General features: G+C 46.4%; 1 protein-coding gene across 5 annotated transcripts in view; it reads left to right on the plus strand.

Annotated features, from left to right (window-relative positions):
• Positions 1 to 16,733, plus strand: part of BCAR3 (BCAR3 adaptor protein, NSP family member) — a 281,997-nt gene that overhangs the window by 214,988 nt on the left and 50,276 nt on the right. Inside the window, exon 1 of one of the 5 annotated variants that reach the window (XM_054475882.2) lies at positions 3,072 to 15,017. The exons of the other annotated variants lie outside the window; for them this stretch is intronic. Coding sequence (XP_054331857.1) covers positions 14,934 to 15,017 — 84 coding nt within the window. The 5' untranslated portion in view covers positions 3,072 to 14,933. Of the gene's footprint in view, positions 1 to 3,071; positions 15,018 to 16,733 lie in introns of those variants that run through there. 5 annotated transcript variants of the gene reach the window in all.

Genomic DNA, 16,733 nt, shown 5'->3' on the forward strand with positions numbered 1-16,733 from the left:
CTCTTCCCTGTGCTGGTCACTGTTCCAGGGGCTGAGGATACAGCAGTGAACAAAACAATATCCCTGCCCCTGTGGAGCTTTTACTCTGGGGGTGGAGGACTGGGAAGACAATAAGAAAGACAGTCAAGTCAATCCTGTTAGCTGACGATGAGTGCTTAGCAGAAAAGATGCATCAGGGAAAGGAGCTATGAAAGTTGGGGTAAGGGGACATTAAATTTTAGATAGGGTGACCAGGGAAGGCCTCACCAAGAAGGTGACTTCTGAGTGGAAATACAAGTCAACTGTGATGTCTAAGGGGAAGAAGAAGGGCAAGGCTTTGAAGCCAGGGTCCGCCTCTTCCATGGAGGAATGAGGAGGCCAGAGGCTGGAGCTGGTGAAAGCATCTGGTGTTAGAGTGGCAGAAGGTGATGTGCGAGGGATTGTGTGTCAGAGTAAGGACTTTTATTTTTTCTGGAATGAGATGGGAGGCATCTCAGGTTCACTTTGGCTTCTGTGTTGCTGCTAGACTGCAGGGGACAGGGGCAGAAGCAGGGAGACCAGTGGGGAGGCTACTGTGATTGTCCAGATGAGAGATGATGGTAGTTGGGACCTGTAAGAGCAGGGGAGGTGGTAAATAAGGGGGTTCTAGGAATGTAACATGAAGGCAGAGCCATCAGCACTTCCTGATGGATTGGACATGAGGTGGGAGAAGAGAGGAGCCACGCTTGACACTGGTAGGATGGTGCTGTTGTCAGTGGAGGTGGCTTGGTGTGCATTAGTGTAAGAATTTTCAGAAGATAAAAATCTAGGAGTAGAATGATTCAGTGTCACGTAATGGGTCAAAATAAAACTTCTTGGCAACTGAAAGTTTTTTTTATTGTTGTTTCTTACATTTTTCTCAGTTTCTAATTTTTTTCTAATAGTGTTTTTATGATAGTTACTTATAAAAATAAAAACGCCCCTGTAATTGTATCCCTTAGTCTACTCCATAGGTAAGATACTGAAAACTTGTGGCTCAATCAAAATTATGTAAAGCAAGTAACTTAAATATTAGAGCAGAAGTTCTTAAATTCTTTTGTCTCAAGACTTCTTAAATTATTGAGGACCCTAAAAAGTTTTTGTTATGTGACTTCTAGCTATTGATACTCATCATGTTAGAAATTAAAATGGAATATTTTAAAATGTTTATTTAACTTATTTTTACTTAATGAGCATTTCATGTAATTCATTTAAAAATAAGAATAAACCCATTATATACCAGTGAATGTACACTTGTGGTAAGAATGACATTGTTTTACATATTTGTACATCTCTTTAGTGTCTGATAGAACACAGCTTGATTCTTATATTTGCTTCGGTGTTCACTCTGTTGTTTTATATTACTTTGGTTGAAGTCTCAAATAATGTGGCCCTGCACAGGTATGCAGTTCAGAAAGGGAGGAGTATTTTAATAGCCTCTTCAGAACATTACAGATGTTGGTCTTTGATACTAGACTAGAGCTCAACAAGTTATAGTTCCTTAAAGGTTAACTGCAATGTGGACTCTGAAATCCTGTCAATGAACTTGTTTTATTTCCTTAAAATTCAATTTGAATGGATCTTTTACCCATGCATGAGTTTATGTCATCATGTGTTGGTCATTTGAAAAATATTGGTTTACGAGTTATGCAGATCTTATAAATGTTACATATTTCACTATGTAATAGCAAAACTCACATTCATTAATATGACCACCGATCTCATCAGAAAAATGATTAAAGTATTGGAAAGCTGTCAAACTCGTGGTGAATACAAGTTTTCCCAAATTCTAATTTTCACTTGAAACCTGGAATTTTTTCATTGGCAACAAACACTGTCTGTTATTTTCCTTGAAGTAACAGGCTCACTTTGTTCATTTTTCAGAAAATGGCTGCCAAATAAATACCCGAGTCTGAATAACCAAGTTTGTCAGACATTTTTTGAAGCAAAAATTGTGCTCTATGAAAAAGCAGCTAGTTGAGCCCACGATTCAATTGCACAGTGGCTTTTCCTTCACACAAACTCTGTGCTTGGAAACGCAGCAGAATTGTTTTCTGTGCATGTCCTGTTGCATTGTACAGAATACTAAAGAGACATGTACTCGAGGGCCCAGATTTAATAAAGTGAGTAATTCTCACTGCTTCATCAAAGACTTCTAGGTGGAACTGGCTATTTTTCTTCAATTGTTTGAGCCAATGGGAGTCAAGAGTGCAATGGCCCCTGGTAGAGTTTGGTGCCTCCGTCTTGCTTTGTGCTGAGGCACCAGGAATTCACCCATCATAGCTTTTGCACTACCGGTATAAATGTCAACCCAGTGAAACAGTCAAAAAATGTCTCTGTATTATTATGAAAATAAGTTTTGACCTCTCAGACCCCCAGAAGACCCCCCCAGCCTGCAGATCAGCCTGTGGAACACGCTTTGAGCACCACTGTACCAGAGGGTCTTTTGCTACTTAAGAGACTAAAAGCTGCAAAAACACTTAAAACACAAATAATCCCCTCTTGTTTATCTAAATCCATATTTATTTCTTTAGCAAAGTTTACTTTTAAGCTCAGCTTGCCCAATAGTTGCATTTACATTTAAAGAGACTTGTTTTTAATGTAGAAAAGACATTAAATTTTCATTTAAAAATAAGGAAAAAATTGAGAGTCAATCCTTGAAGTAAGGGTTCTCAGTTGTGGGCCTGTTCCTTGCAGTGGAGTGGATTGTGACACCTCTGGAAATGCTAACTCTATGTGACATAACCAAGTCATGATATACTGTAAAGATCTGGTTGCTCATCATATACTGTAAAGTGCTAGGCCAGAAGCAATCGTAACTCTCTTCTCATTGCTTTATATTAAAACTCTGAAAACCCCAAGCTTGGTGAGGCCAAGGCTGGGTTATGGCAAGGTGCTCTGCCTGAGTATGCAAGTGCAGTCGACGGAGAAATTTGTTGCAGGGATCCGTTTACTTGGGGCAGGCTGGAAGTGCGCATTCTCCTGATCCTTAAGCTTTTATTAATTGCTGCAGCCTTGGTTCCTTCTACGCTCCCAGTGTGGATTTGTTGGCTGAGCTCCATCCGTCCTTTATGTGAATGAAGATAAGGATGTGTCAGACCCTGGGAATGAGAACATGCTGTTTGGCCCTTCAAGGCAATTTCCTTTCAAGTCCCAGCCCTCTCCAGATGGCATCTAATTGTTTCTTGAATGACCTCAGTGTCCAGGCTGCAGGAACCTGGTCTGAGAAGCCATTTCACATATTTATTAGCCTGTGGATGAGAACTTACTATATAAAGCCCCCATTCACACTCTCAAAAGAGCTTTTTGTACAGAAGAAATAAGGAAGCTGATGGACTGTTTCCTGTGACCACCAATCTTCAGCTGGATTCTTATTTTTACCAGGCCCAGGTGGGTGTATTTGGAAGGGGTCTGTGTGGTCCAGCTGAGTCCATCCTGGTTCAGTGCCCTCCTCTCTGTCTTCTCATGGTCTCTACATGAAAGCCTTGACAGAACAGAGTCAAGTCCCCTTACCTCCTGGTTTCAGGATTACTTGAACAGAGTACGGGTGGTGTGAGTTAGTTGGGAATTACTGCATTCTGGAAGCCTCTCCCAGTTTGGAATCCCAGCTATTTCAAAGTTTGAGAGAGTAAAATGACTCCTTTTTTTTTTTTTTTTTTTTTTTGAGATGGAGTCTCGCTCTGTCACCCAGGCTGGAGTGCAGTAGTGCAATCTTGGTTCACTGCAAGCTCCGCCTCCTGAGTTCACGCCATTCTCCTGCCTCAGCCTCCTGAGTAGCTGGGACTAGAGGCGCCCACCACCACGCCTGGCTAATTTTTTTGTATTTTTAATAGAGATGGGGTTTTACCATGTTAGTGAGGATGGTCTTGATCTCCTGACCTCATGATCCGTCCTCCTCGGCCTTCCAAAGTGCTGGGATTACAGGTGTGAGCCACTGCGCCCGGCCATAAAATGACTCTCAGGGCCAAAGTGGGAAGCAGCCCTAATTCAACCAGAGGCTGGCAAGGCTGGCTCACCTGGTGAGGAGCATGACTTCTGTGTGGCCTGTCATCCCTCACGCCTCTGCAGTTCTGAACTATTTTTGGGGAGACAGGGAAGGGCCTCTACCTTCTTGCAAATACCATGAACAAGAGCCACGTCTCTAGAAATATGCATGCACACTTACTGCACATCTTAGTTCTGGGTGTTTGTGGACCCCAGGTTGAGAATCCCTGAGCTATCTCCAAATGTTCATTGGGCCTCTATCATGTTCAGGCATTCCAATGATGACAATAAGACATGGGTCATGAGGCCAACAGACAAGGGCACTAGTCATTTTAATGAGTGCTTCAGTTGCTGAACCCTGGAGGACAGGGTTGGAGCTAGGGCTTCTTACTGGGGTAGGTAGAATAATAGCAAGGGGAGAAGGAAACCCCTATGGGCCCACACAGACTGAGAGCAGGGGCTCCCAAATTTCCAGGCCGTGTCTACCTAAGGACTGTCTAAGGAGCACATTTGGGAAGATTTGAATGTGATTTGGAGATGATGTAAACGTCCTGTCCTTTGACCTGGAAAGAAGTCATGAGGGTTGCCCTCGCAGGTGACTGTACCGTGAAAAGCTCACCTGGCCTCAGTAAGGGAATGTCTCAGCCAATATCTCTAAATTGGGTCCCGTGGCCTTCCACATAGCAGAATAGCCTTTTGGAAACATCCTCCAAGAGCTGCGGATGGTGCTGATGCCACATAAGCAGGGCTGAGAATGCAGTTGGTTTGTGCTTTCCCCTGGCTGGGAGGTGCTGGGTGTGGGAGCAGAACTCACCCCTACACCAGTGGCACGGTACATTCCCACAACATGAATCCCTCTCCCTCTTCCTAGAGGCAAATTCATGTATCGTTATCCTTGAAAACTCAAGACAACTCAGTTATTTCCATGGAAGTCCCTGGAATAGACTGCAAAACACCATTAATTTCCATTCATTGCTGACACATGAGTGTACAACCCTGTTATTAATGGGTGTATAATATGCATGTTTTCATGTAACATCAGTTCATATTGGCTCCTTGTGGCATTTCTCAGATACAGAGATCACATTTTATACATATAATCTCCAACAGAGCCAGACACAGTATGTTACATCTCCATCTCAAGTTTTAATCTTACACTGATAAGGTGAGCCTGTAAACCCAAATTGATGGTGTGAGCTAGGAAACTTACCTCTGGGAAGGGCAGGGGTGGCGTGGCCTGGGATGATGACTACTTCTGGGAAGGAAAACATTTTTAGGACCTTAGTCTCTTGCATCTGCTTCTCTCAGCACTTTGACCGCATTCTCTTCCATCAGCTTCTTTATGCAGTGAGGGCCTGGCTGTGGGCTGCTCTAGGCTTATATTCTTAAAGCTTGTGGTCCAAGGGGAAAAGGGGATGTCTCTCTCAGCCCTAGTTTGAAAAGTCTCAGGGAAGGACTCTGTTTGGTCTCATGTCATTCACCTGCTTACTCTTGGACCATTCAGTGTTCTGTATTCTGATTGGCTCACACATCCATTAAAAGGATGAATACACATGCTACTCAGTAAAGCTTTTAAATATAATAGCCACCACCTACTATCTATACCATTCCCCACCCGCTACATTTTTAGGATCAGAAGTATATTCTGCTATATTTCTATTATCTCTATTCAGGATACATATATAAAATGTTGAGACATGAATGCTAAGTTTTACGAAAAAAAAAAAATCTTTTCAAGTCCTATTCCCGTCTTTCCCTAGTTTATCTCCCTCCTGGTTTATGTACTGGATACCCATTGCCTCCAAGTTTGCCAGATTTGCTGCTGTTACAGAGAAGTTATGGGCAGGGGGTGGGGGTGTCCAGAGGGGCTGTGGATCCCCAGCCCATCTATAGCTTGTCCTTGGACGGATTCCCACATCTTATCACAAGTGACCCAACCGGGAGTCCTGGTGTTCCTGGAGAGTTACCCAGATGGGTTTCTGCTGCTCTCCCTAGTAATTCTCCCTTCCTCCACCCAGCCCTTCCACCCATTTGGATATACACTGCAAGGCGTACCCAAATCCTTGAGCCACTGGCAAAGGAATTTATTGTCCCCACCTTGGCACCAGGAAGGGCAAATATTGACCTTCTGGATGTCACTCCTGCAGACAGCATTGTGCTTGGCAGTCGACTACGTTAGGAAGTGAAGAAACTGGCCGGCAGTCAGTGAGGTCCTTCCATGCACGGAACCCTCTGAATTGGCCTCTTCCTGTAGAGGAAGGGGTACTGTTTGTGTTTCCATGTGACAAAGGCGGTCCCTTAGCCCTTCTTGTGCAGCAAGCCTTTGTTGCCTCCTGGTTCTTCTCAGATTCTGACGTCAGCATCCATCTGTCCCAGCCCTGCCCTTTCCTTTCAGCTGTGAGCGGAATAGGACCTCTGATGGACTATTGCAGATGAGATCTGCTGTCTGTGTTGCCAAGAGTATCTGTCCCTCTGTTGGAGGGAGGTCTGCCTTTCAGATTTGCATAAGATAAAGCACTTCTGGTGACCAGGTGTTCTCCGTGCTTCCCTCATCACACCAGATAGAGCCAGCCATTCTGATTCATTGTTGTTTTAATCATTAACTTTAAGAGCTGTTTGATCCCACATGTGAAATGGAGATAGTAATACTCCTCTCCTAGTGTGAGTATGAAATAGGACACTATGGTAAAAGTTCTCTGTAGAAATGCTGGCTCCTGGCCGGGCATGGTGGCTTACGCCTGTAATCCCAGCACTTTGGGAGGCCTAGGAGGGTGGATCACAAGGTCAGGAATTCAAGGCTAGCCTGGCCAATATGATGAAACCGTGTCTCTATTAAAAATACAAAAATTAGCCCATCTCTACTAAAAATACAAAAATTAGCCAGGCATGGTGGCAGGTGCCTGTAGTCCCAGCTACTCGGGAGGCTGAGGCAGGAGAATCACTTGAACCTGGGAGGTGGAGGTTGCAGTGAGCTGAGATTGCGCCACTGCACTCCAGCCTGGGTGACAGAGTGAGACTCCGTCTCAAAAACAAACAAACAAACAAAAACAATGCGGCTTCTGGGGACCTTTCACACAGGGTGAGTGAGGTGAAACGATGTCTGTGACTGCTGCAGGCTTCAAGGCATCTCTGAAGTCCATGGTGAGGAGGGCTTGTTGAGAGTCAAACTTGTAGCTCTTCCAATTTTCTGTCCTAAGTATTATATGCAAACAAGGTCCTTCTACCCACTGAGTGAAGGGGTTCCCGTGCTGGTTAAAGCTGCTCCAGCGGCCATAAGGAACTGCAATACTACTTGCCTCAAGGCTATCTATCCCCTCCTGTTACCAGCTACATCCCTGCTACAGCCCGGGTGTGTGCAAGGTGGCCAGCCAGGATGCTTTATTGGTCCTTACTCACTTCTGTGACCACCAGGGTATTCTCACCTCCCTTCCCACACGCCACTGAAAGTCTTTCTGGATCAGAAGGAATTTTTTGGTCATGTGACTCTTTGAGATTGGTTAAAAGTCGTAACCCCTCTCCTCAATGAACACAACAATTTGTATACAGTTTCTAGTGGCCCATGGAAGCCCCAGTCCACCCCTAGGTTCAAAACTCCTCGTCTGGACTGATTCTCACAGCTACTTTGGCAGGATGCAGAATTATCCAGTATGTCACTCAGATGGTAATGCCCATGATCAGCTTATGACCATGAAAAAGAGATATTTTCCCACTGAAATATTTTGTTTACATGGCTAGAATTTGCTTGACAACAGAAAAGCAATTGATAAGACCATTTTCTCTCCAGACTGGAATGGGTGGGGTTACTCCTGACTCCACCTCTCACCTGGTACAGACCCCGCCCTCTGCCCCAGGTTCCTGCCTTCCTAGGCTTGTTCCTAGGCTTCCTAGGCTTGTTCATCCTTGCAGGCAGGTTCATCCACTCAGCCACTTGGCAGCCTTTCTAGGTGGAGATAGGGATGGGTGGCTTTAGAAGAATGCACTGTAACTCTGGCAGATTCCTGCCATTAGGGACTTGAGAGAAGGAGATCTAGGCAGAAGGCAGTATCTGGGAGGACACAGAGAGAAAGTCTAGAGAGGGCAGAGGGGTCACAGCATCTGAGGAGCTATACCAGACACGGTTGTAGTTCTAGAATTGGTTGGTATCAGACAACCCAGTAATACAGGCCAGGGAAGTATGAAGGAGTCGGCATGTGAGAGGTGGTTCTCTGGGAATGCTAAACACATGTGGAAGATCTGTTCCCAGGGCTGAATTGCAGGGCCAGGGCAGGGGGAGGTGGGGCTGGAGGAGTGAAGATCCTATAGGGCATCCAATCAGGACTGAGGCTGAAGTCCAATTCTGCAACCAGCTTGGTCCCAAGGCAATGGGAAAGGAAAGGTACCACCTAGGCCCCATAGGCAGAGGGGGCCCACAAGATCCTCAGTCAGATTGGCTCAGACAAGGGTGGTACATGGAGAGCTGGTAGTTGTGGATGAACCCAGGAGTCCCCTGGGTTAGGATCATGTGAGCAGATGCTGTGGATACACCTGCTGCCTGTTAACTCCTAACGTGACAGAGACTCTGGAGTAGAAAATCCTGAGACATCTGAGCAAGTATGATTAAAACCATATGTGGTATTTTAATAAGCAGTTTTAGAATTTAATGAGTAACATATATTTTAAGGTGAAAAGCTTTTAGAAGTCTCCTTATTATACCAGCTCCTAAGTATACCAGCTGGGAGCCAGCCAGTGGTCAGTGGCTCATGGCATGGGTGGGTGTCCACTCTCTTCTCGTGGCTACAGGCGTGGTTCCTGTAGCCCAGCGTGTGGGTGGGCATGTGCCCTGCGAGTACAGTGGGGAAGATGGGGTTTGTTGTCCCTTCCTTTGAAGGGGAAAGGAAGCTCATGTTTGTTGAGTGCCTACTGTGTGTTGGGTGCCAGGCCCTCCGTGTGATACCTCACTTGATGCTTACAATAAGTTGGTAAGTTTGGGGAGGAAACTAAGCCTCAGAGAAGTTAATTAATTCCCCAAGGTCACCCAGCTAGCTAGTGGTGAAGACCGGAACCCATCCTGGCTCTCTAGCCTCCTACCTCCAGGGTGTGTTATAGAGCCATTTTGAAGACAAGCAGGTGTCTGTCTCACAGCTCAGTTTTGGAAGATGCCATTTTGCAGAGGTGCTTGTGAGACAGAGAACTGGCGCAGTGGAGATGGGAGAGAGGCAGCTGTTCCTGGCTGGTAAGGCCTCCAGAGGGCCTCGCAGATGCCCCTCTGCCCATTTCTGCAGCACTCTGCATGGGAGGGACCTCTGAAGGGCTTCGTGGTTGTTGCCTGTTAGTTGCTTACATAGCTCATGCCTACCAAAAGTGGAAGGAAAGGGAAAGAGAAAAGTGTACAGCAAAGAAAACCCAGGAGCTGAGATGGCGGGAGAAGTAAGTGATTGCTCCAGGTGTAATTGCTTGCATAGTAAGTGGAGAAGAAAAGGAATCTTGGGAAGTAGGTAGTGAATCATCTTGGATGGATAAGACTCCAAGGGGTATATGGATGGGCTTCAGTGGATGCAAGAATCCCCTGAAGCAGAGGTGTCCAAGAGGGAGAATGGGTTCTTAGTTTCTGTTTCTGGTTGGGCCAGTAAAAGCCCCTTCCTCATCCTTCTTTTCCACTTATCACTAGAGACAGAAACTAAAAACCATGGCTTTGGCCAGGCACAGTGGCTCACGCCTGTAATCCCAGCACTTTGGGAGGCCGAGGTGGGCGGATCACGAGGTCAGGAGATCGAGACCATCCTGGCCAACATGGTGAAACCAAGTCTCTACTAAAATACAAAAAAAAAAAAAAAAATTGGCGTGGCGGCATGTGCCTGTAGTCCCAGCTCCTCGGGAGGCTGAGGCAGGAGAATTGCTCAAACCTGGGAGGCAGAGGTTGCAGTGAACCGAGATCGCGCCACTGCGCTCCAGCCTGGCGACAGAGCGAGATTCCGTTTCAAAAAAAAAAAAAAATACCCACAGCTTCGGGCTGCTAAATGCCTAAAACAGAACAAAACGGAACAACAACATAATAAGGCGGGTTGGACAAGTTCTAATTGTAAAGCATTGCAAGTAAGTGTCTTTTGCTGTAGAAGGAGGGCCCATGACTTTCATAGAATCTCAGAGAAAGCCAAGATCATCAGATAGTGAGTCTGCCATTTGAGAGTTTGGGATTATGTCCTGTATGTGTTCTTTCTTTTTCTTTTCTTTCTTTTTGCCTTAATGCTAAAAGCAGAAAATTGAGCTTGTATAATATAAGATTTCTGGGGTGACACCAGGAACTAGGTGGTAGTGGTAGAGAGGTGAATGGGGCAGAATTGTGTGTGATAGCGTAAGAAAGCAAAACAGGGCACAGTGCCTAATTTTGCTTCACATTACTCAGTTATACAATTTTAATAGCTAGTTAGAGAAACAGAAATTGGTAAGGGAAGACAGAAGGCCCAGCAGAGAGAAATCTGCTGTGAAGACTGTACTTAGTCTCTTTGTTTGTGTGCTAGGCAGATCAATACTGCTTCCGGATAGAGGCCATTTAACAGCCATACTCTTTCATCCCCTTGAGGAATCTGGGGAAACTGTTAGACCAGGATACGTACAGCACACACTCCTAAATGTACCCTCTGTGTTCACCAGGGCAGGCGAACGTCTTGTCCACAGCAATACACAAAGGGGGCCAGAGAGCGCAGGCATTGTTTCCTGCCCTCCTCCCACTGAGGCTTGTTTGCATTCCCTTTCGGAGCAAGAAATCAATCAGATTTGCATATAGGGAAATGTGTAGAACTGTCTTTGGCAGCTTCCGTAGCTAGTGAGCCTGGCTGGAAGAGGAGCTGACCTCTTGCCCAAAGTCCTCTCCTCCTGTCCTCCCTGGTTTCCCAGCTCTCCTCCCTCAGGCCCTCTGGCTCTTTGTGGGAAGGTGTGTGAGCTCCTGGCTTATTTGTTCAGAATCAGGCAGAGATAGGGTGGGTGCTGGGGAAGTCTTGAGAAGCAAGGCTGCGGATCAACTTGCTCCCTTATCTGCCTAGGGCTTCCCAGGCACCTGCCACACTGCTCTCCACGGAGCCGAGTCTGCAGAGGCTGTCCTCACTGTGACGCCAGGCTGGTGCTGAGCGGGGCAAAGTCCAGGCTAATCATGGCCTACTTCCCAGGGCACCAGGAAAGATGGAGCTGGTTCCATCAGCCTCATGCCCTAGCTCATTAAAGCTGTCTTTGTTCACCAAGAGCCAGATCACTGGGGTTTAGGGGAAGCAAAAAGCCAGAAAGCATTGATCTTTAGGGGAGAGGGAGTAGGATAAAGGGTCTTAGTAGTTGCCACAAGATGTTTTGAGCTGTTCTGATCACGATGAGTGGTGTTCACCCCTGACTGATGTCCCTTTGGGCAGGAACGCGCCAGGCCTTAAAGCCTGGGGTGAGTCACTGTCCTCTAGCCATGGGCAGAGTCACTGTCCATGGGGCCGCTTGACAAAGCCCAAGAGTGCCTCAGTGTAAGGCTTGATGCCCTGATTCTGGGCTGCTTTGGGGAGGGTTTGGGGTTATAGGCAGTATTGTGTTCCAAATGTGCTGAAACTGAAAAGCAGGTACCTGGCAGGCATATCTTTCTGCTGCCATCTCCCTCCATGCCCTGTTGGAGAGAGGGCCTACCTCACTGGGAGCCTGATCTTTTAGCAGGGGCTGTGGTGCTTTGGGAAAAGGACTCTGCACTCACTCTCTTGGCCCTTCTCAGCTGAGGGGCTACTGCCAACAGGAAGCATGTGTCTGCTGAATATGGCTGGCAGGCAGCTCCTGTTTCCATGGTTACCAAATAGGGCAGGTTAGTATTAGGGCTGCCCAAGGAAAAACTGGCATTGAGGGCAGTGCTTATGCAGGGGTCTTCCTCCGGCCTACTTTAACCCTCTTTTTGAATTAGGGGGTGGGCAACATTTGACCTGAGGTAATGGAGGTTTCCTTCAAGGACCCACCTGGCTTCCCAGCCATGGCTTTAATCACAAGTGTTTCCCTCAGTGCAAAGGAGCGAGCCTTCCAGGTGGCCACAGAAGGGCGGTGGAGTTCACCCTGTAGGACCTTTTCCAGAGCTCAGAGCTGCCTGACTGGGTCCCTCCCTTCCTCAATCCCTGGGAGTTCCTTAGAAATGCCCTCCCCTATCTCGAAAGGGGCATGGTGTTTAAAAAGCCCTGCATCCAAATTTGATGAGTCCCAAATCCCATGCACCAGATCATCAGAAAGTGGCCCACTGCCCCAGGTCACAGCCCTTTCACGGGGCTGTGTGAGTAACAGCTTTAATTATAAGACATTAAAAAATCTATTTGTGTTTCTATGTGATCAGATACCAGGTTCTTCAGTCTGAGGTTGGAGTCCCTAGCCCTTTGTTCTCTGCTGAGTGGTACACAGTCTGGTCCTCTATTTCTTTGTAACTAGAATAATCATTGTGGGGAGAATGGGAGGAATTGATCAGCATAAATAGGCAACGTTTAAAAGCTTAACAAGTCAGTGAAGGGCACTTTGAGAATGCATGCAATTATCTTTAGTTACAAAAACAACACATTATTTTAGTCTCTCTCCTTGACCGTTTCAGGAGAAAATTGATTAAAACCTTTGAGTGCTGCTTCAGAAATTATTTTTGGTATGAAATAAAAATAAAAGATGCTTAGGAAATGGTTACCTAATAAGATTAGTCATTATTTAATCCCAGTGGAACAAATTCTTTGGGTATTTTGGAGATATTCTTAGAATAAACAGAGAAATCCTCAGGTAACAACAGCTGTGGTACCACAGTGACCTAAGTGTCTTTGGTTTTGTTTTTACCCTGGCTGTGGAGCACTTTATTCGTAATTCTATGTGATTTACATGTCTGAGTTATTTGCATATTACTTTCAGGAATGCATTTCATTCACGATTTCTGGGGGAAGGGTGTCTGGGCTTCGGTGTCTCTTGGCTGACTAATCTCACGAATTTCTGTGCAGGATTTCAGTCACTGCTCCCCTCCCTTTTCTCAGGCCTGGGTTGGTGCCTGTCTAGCCTCTTGGGGAGGTTTTTAGCTTGAAGGAATTGTTATTTGCTCTCCAAGGAGAATACCAGGTGAAAATGGCCCGTTTTGTGGTGGCTGATGGCCTGATTGATGAGTCATGCTCACAGAACTGCTGGGGCCTGGGCCTGGCTGCTCACACGGACTTACCCTTTGAACTCCATCTAACGGAAATGAGGGCAAGCCAGAAAACGCTTCGTCGCAGGTGCAGTACTGGACCTTGGAGGACAGTGGGGACCCACTGACCAGAAAGTCTTCAAGGGCTCTTCCAGCTCAGAAAACCCTTCTGAGTTCTGCCACCTTGGTGCTTCCTTCTAGGTTCTCTGGTGGACTTTCTGTGGCCCGGGAGCCATCAAGACTGCAGACCAGACCTCCAGAGTCAGAGAGGAGAATGAGTGAGGGAGGAAAGAAGAAAGGAAGTCATCGCCCACACTTGCTGTGGCAATAGAGCCTCACTTAGCAGCTCCATCCCCATGTCGACAGGTTGATGAGGCCGGGCCCTTGCCCTTGCATGGGTGTGAGACTGTGGCTCTCCATACCTGCTCACTGGGCCCAGAACAATTTCCTATTTTTGTGGGCAGACATGACCTAGTCCAAAGGCCACGGTCTCCTGAGGATTTGATGCTAATCCCGTTGGATATTTCTCATACCTCCCTCATGTCTCATCTGGTATTGTTCCTTTCTGGACTGAATAGATCTTGTTTCTTCCTCATTACAAGTTTCTGCCTGTGTGAAGTTTTAGAAGGCTTCAGGACACATTCCATGTTTGAGGCCGAAGCCACAAAAAGTTAATATTTGGAGCAGTAGGATAGGAGAGGAAGAGCTACAGGCAGAAACCTGGATTTGATTTAAAAAAAAAAAAAAGAACTCGTTGAGCATCCGCTATAACTGGAATGAAAGGAAAAGCAGTTAGTTTTCCCTAAAGGTGTTATGTGGCTGTTGGTAGGGGTAGAGGCCTCAGATCGCAGGGAATCCAGGAGGGCCTTGCTTGGCTCGTTGGATGCGAGGTTTGTGTGCAGGATCTAGGTTACGCAAAGTGGGTAATCAGAGTGGTGATGAGTAATTAAAGTGAAGGATTTAAAGGAGGGTGTAGGACAAACAGTTGAGTCAGAAGTGGGTACACAGTCCCCATCCTCCCAACAGGTTGCCCAGCCAGGTGGGAGGGCATAGGGCGCTCAGGGTGTTTGCTGACAGACTTGCTAATTAAACACCAAAAGGCAATATTGCTTTGCCAGTAGTGATGGCTGTGCCAACGTTATCAGCTGCAAACTGGCTGCCAGGAGCATCTTAATTAAAAATAAACAGCTCTGGAGGTGGGCTTGGGAGAGTGAGGACAGGGATCCTGCCTGGGTTACTTAGTACATCCAGGATTGCTCCTAGGGAAAGTCACTTTTAGGCCACCACCTTTCCTCAAAGGAGCCTCTGTTCATAACAAGGTGGTGTGAATGTACAACTTACCCTGCTTCCTTAAACCTCTGGGTGCTGGAGTGACAAGCAAACAGAACCACAGGAGCAGGTTGCATGGTACAGTTCAGCCCCAGAAGGAAATGCTGGGTCGGGGGAGAGGGGCTGCTAATGATTTCTGCCTGGTCTCTAAATTGAGGGGACAGCTAAAGCCCAAGGCCTCTTCTAAGAGGGGTTAGAATTTCATCAGAAAGCAAGTCTGGTCACATGAGAATTTCTGGCACTGTGTGCATGGCAGGCTGGACACCAGCCTGCGAGAATTGAGCGAGTGGATCGTATTGGCTTCAGCAGAGGGGAAAAGTCCCAGACTAGCCTGGGAGAAGGAGCCGACTCACTCCCCCAGCTGCCGACTTCCCTGACTTCTGGGCAGAAACAGCACAGCTGCTGTGGTGGGCTAGGGCTTTAACGTCCGAAGCCCCCTTTCTTTTAACCCTAAAGAAAGTGTGTGGTCCCCGGGACTGAAGACTGAAAGATGCCTAAGGAATGCAGTGCTTTCCACGCCCTCTCAGCAGCTCTGTGCTGCTTCTATCACCGCAAGTCTTTCATTGGAGTCAAGGTAGGTTTGGTTTGGAAATAAAGTACATCTATCAATCTTTTGGGGGACCCTGAAAGCATTAGTTTCCTAAAGGGCAATAGATAAAAGTTTGCAGCTTGCTGATTGTAAAAACAGAGGTGCTTTCTTTGACTGATGCGTCTTCAAGAGCCCCTAGTGGTGTACCTCCCCTGGAAGCAGAGCCCAGTGGCACAGAACAGGGCTCCTTGTCTGTTTTGGACTGAAGCTGTTTTTCAGGACACTTTCAGTTCTCTGTAGGCTGAAATTTCCTACTAAAGTAGCTCAATAAGACAGAGCTATTTTTCTTCTTTCTCTCTTTCTCTCTCTTCCTTCATTTCTAACGAACACAAGGTGGCTGAGCCCTTTTCTCTGTTTATGCTGCTGGTCCATTACTTATCAATAATGTACATAATATACAGAAGCCACACAATATTTCCTTTCAAATTGCAGCCAGGTTTCAAAACATCTCGGGGTTCAGAACTGTTGTTGTCTTTACTGCCCACATTTTAACATTTGTTATAAGACACCAGTGCCAAGAGCTTTGTATAATATGTCAATACACTATTTTGATGAAAATATTCAGAGAACCTCCTTTGGCTAATTCAAGATGAGGCCTGTGTTCTATTTGCCTGCCTGTGACGCACTAGGAATTAAGATTAATTTAGGCTTTCGTGGATCTTGGGGTTTGTCTGCCTTGGAAAAAGCCTGTCGGCCCCAGCCTGACTGCGGACCTCGTTTATTCCTGGGAAATTGGACTCTGAAAGCTCTCAAGGAATCCTTCCCACCCTGAAGCTGAGCTCCCTCTCCTGTGGGACTGGCTCATTCATTACCTTTGAAAAGGCTGCAGCAGGGTTATGATGTTCTGCTTCTTTCTTCCTCAATATGCTTTTAAATATATCAGGAAAACTACCTGTTAGTGGGAGAAAACCTTTCTGTTTAAAAATATACAGAATGGGAAAAGGGTGAGCTTCCACTGATTTTGCTCCCTGGTAGGAGTGTTCATTTTTGTCCCTTTGTCAAGAAATTTGACAGAGGATGAGTAATTAATCATTGGTTAGAAGCATTCCCTTCCTGACTTGAGCCTCTTTCTGTCCTGGAGCCCAGTGAAGTGATGCGAGGTCCATGTGGTTTCTGTCCTAAATATGGATCGTTCAAGTGTGGGGCAGATGAAGTCATGCCATTAACAGTATTTTAAAGCTTCCAAGATAGACTGGGAGGTCCCAAAGGGTATGGTGCACTTCGGGGATTGGCAGTGGGTTTCACTCTAATAGAAGTCCTTCCACAAGCCAACTTCTGCTAATTCAGTAAAGTGCAACTCAGCATTGGGTGTATGAGGGAGTCAGCCTATAAATATCTGGGTCTGAGGGATGAGTTTCTGTTTGGGTACCTGTTTGTCTGCAGTTAACGGCCCCAAGGCTACATAATATATAGAAAAGGCCACTTAATATATGGGGTAGTCGGGTCCAGCTGTCCTTCAGCTTGTCCACTCTCTATCTCTCCACCGTGGCCACTCTCGGTGGTTGACTATTGGTAGAAACACCCTTCTTTCCACCTGGACTTCCTACTCTATTCCCAGTTTGTCGAAGTCTTCATAGCACAGAGAGAAGGCCTGAGCTGCTCACTCGCTGGAAACTGTAGCCCTCGGTCCCAACGTAGGGTTCGCCAACTGCACCCTCAAGATGAGTCTCCCTGTTTTGTTTTGCTTAGCTAGTTACTTGG

Source organism: Pongo pygmaeus, chromosome 1, assembly GCF_028885625.2.
Source record: "Pongo pygmaeus isolate AG05252 chromosome 1, NHGRI_mPonPyg2-v2.0_pri, whole genome shotgun sequence".
Classification (NCBI taxonomy): domain Eukaryota; kingdom Metazoa; phylum Chordata; class Mammalia; order Primates; family Hominidae; genus Pongo; species Pongo pygmaeus.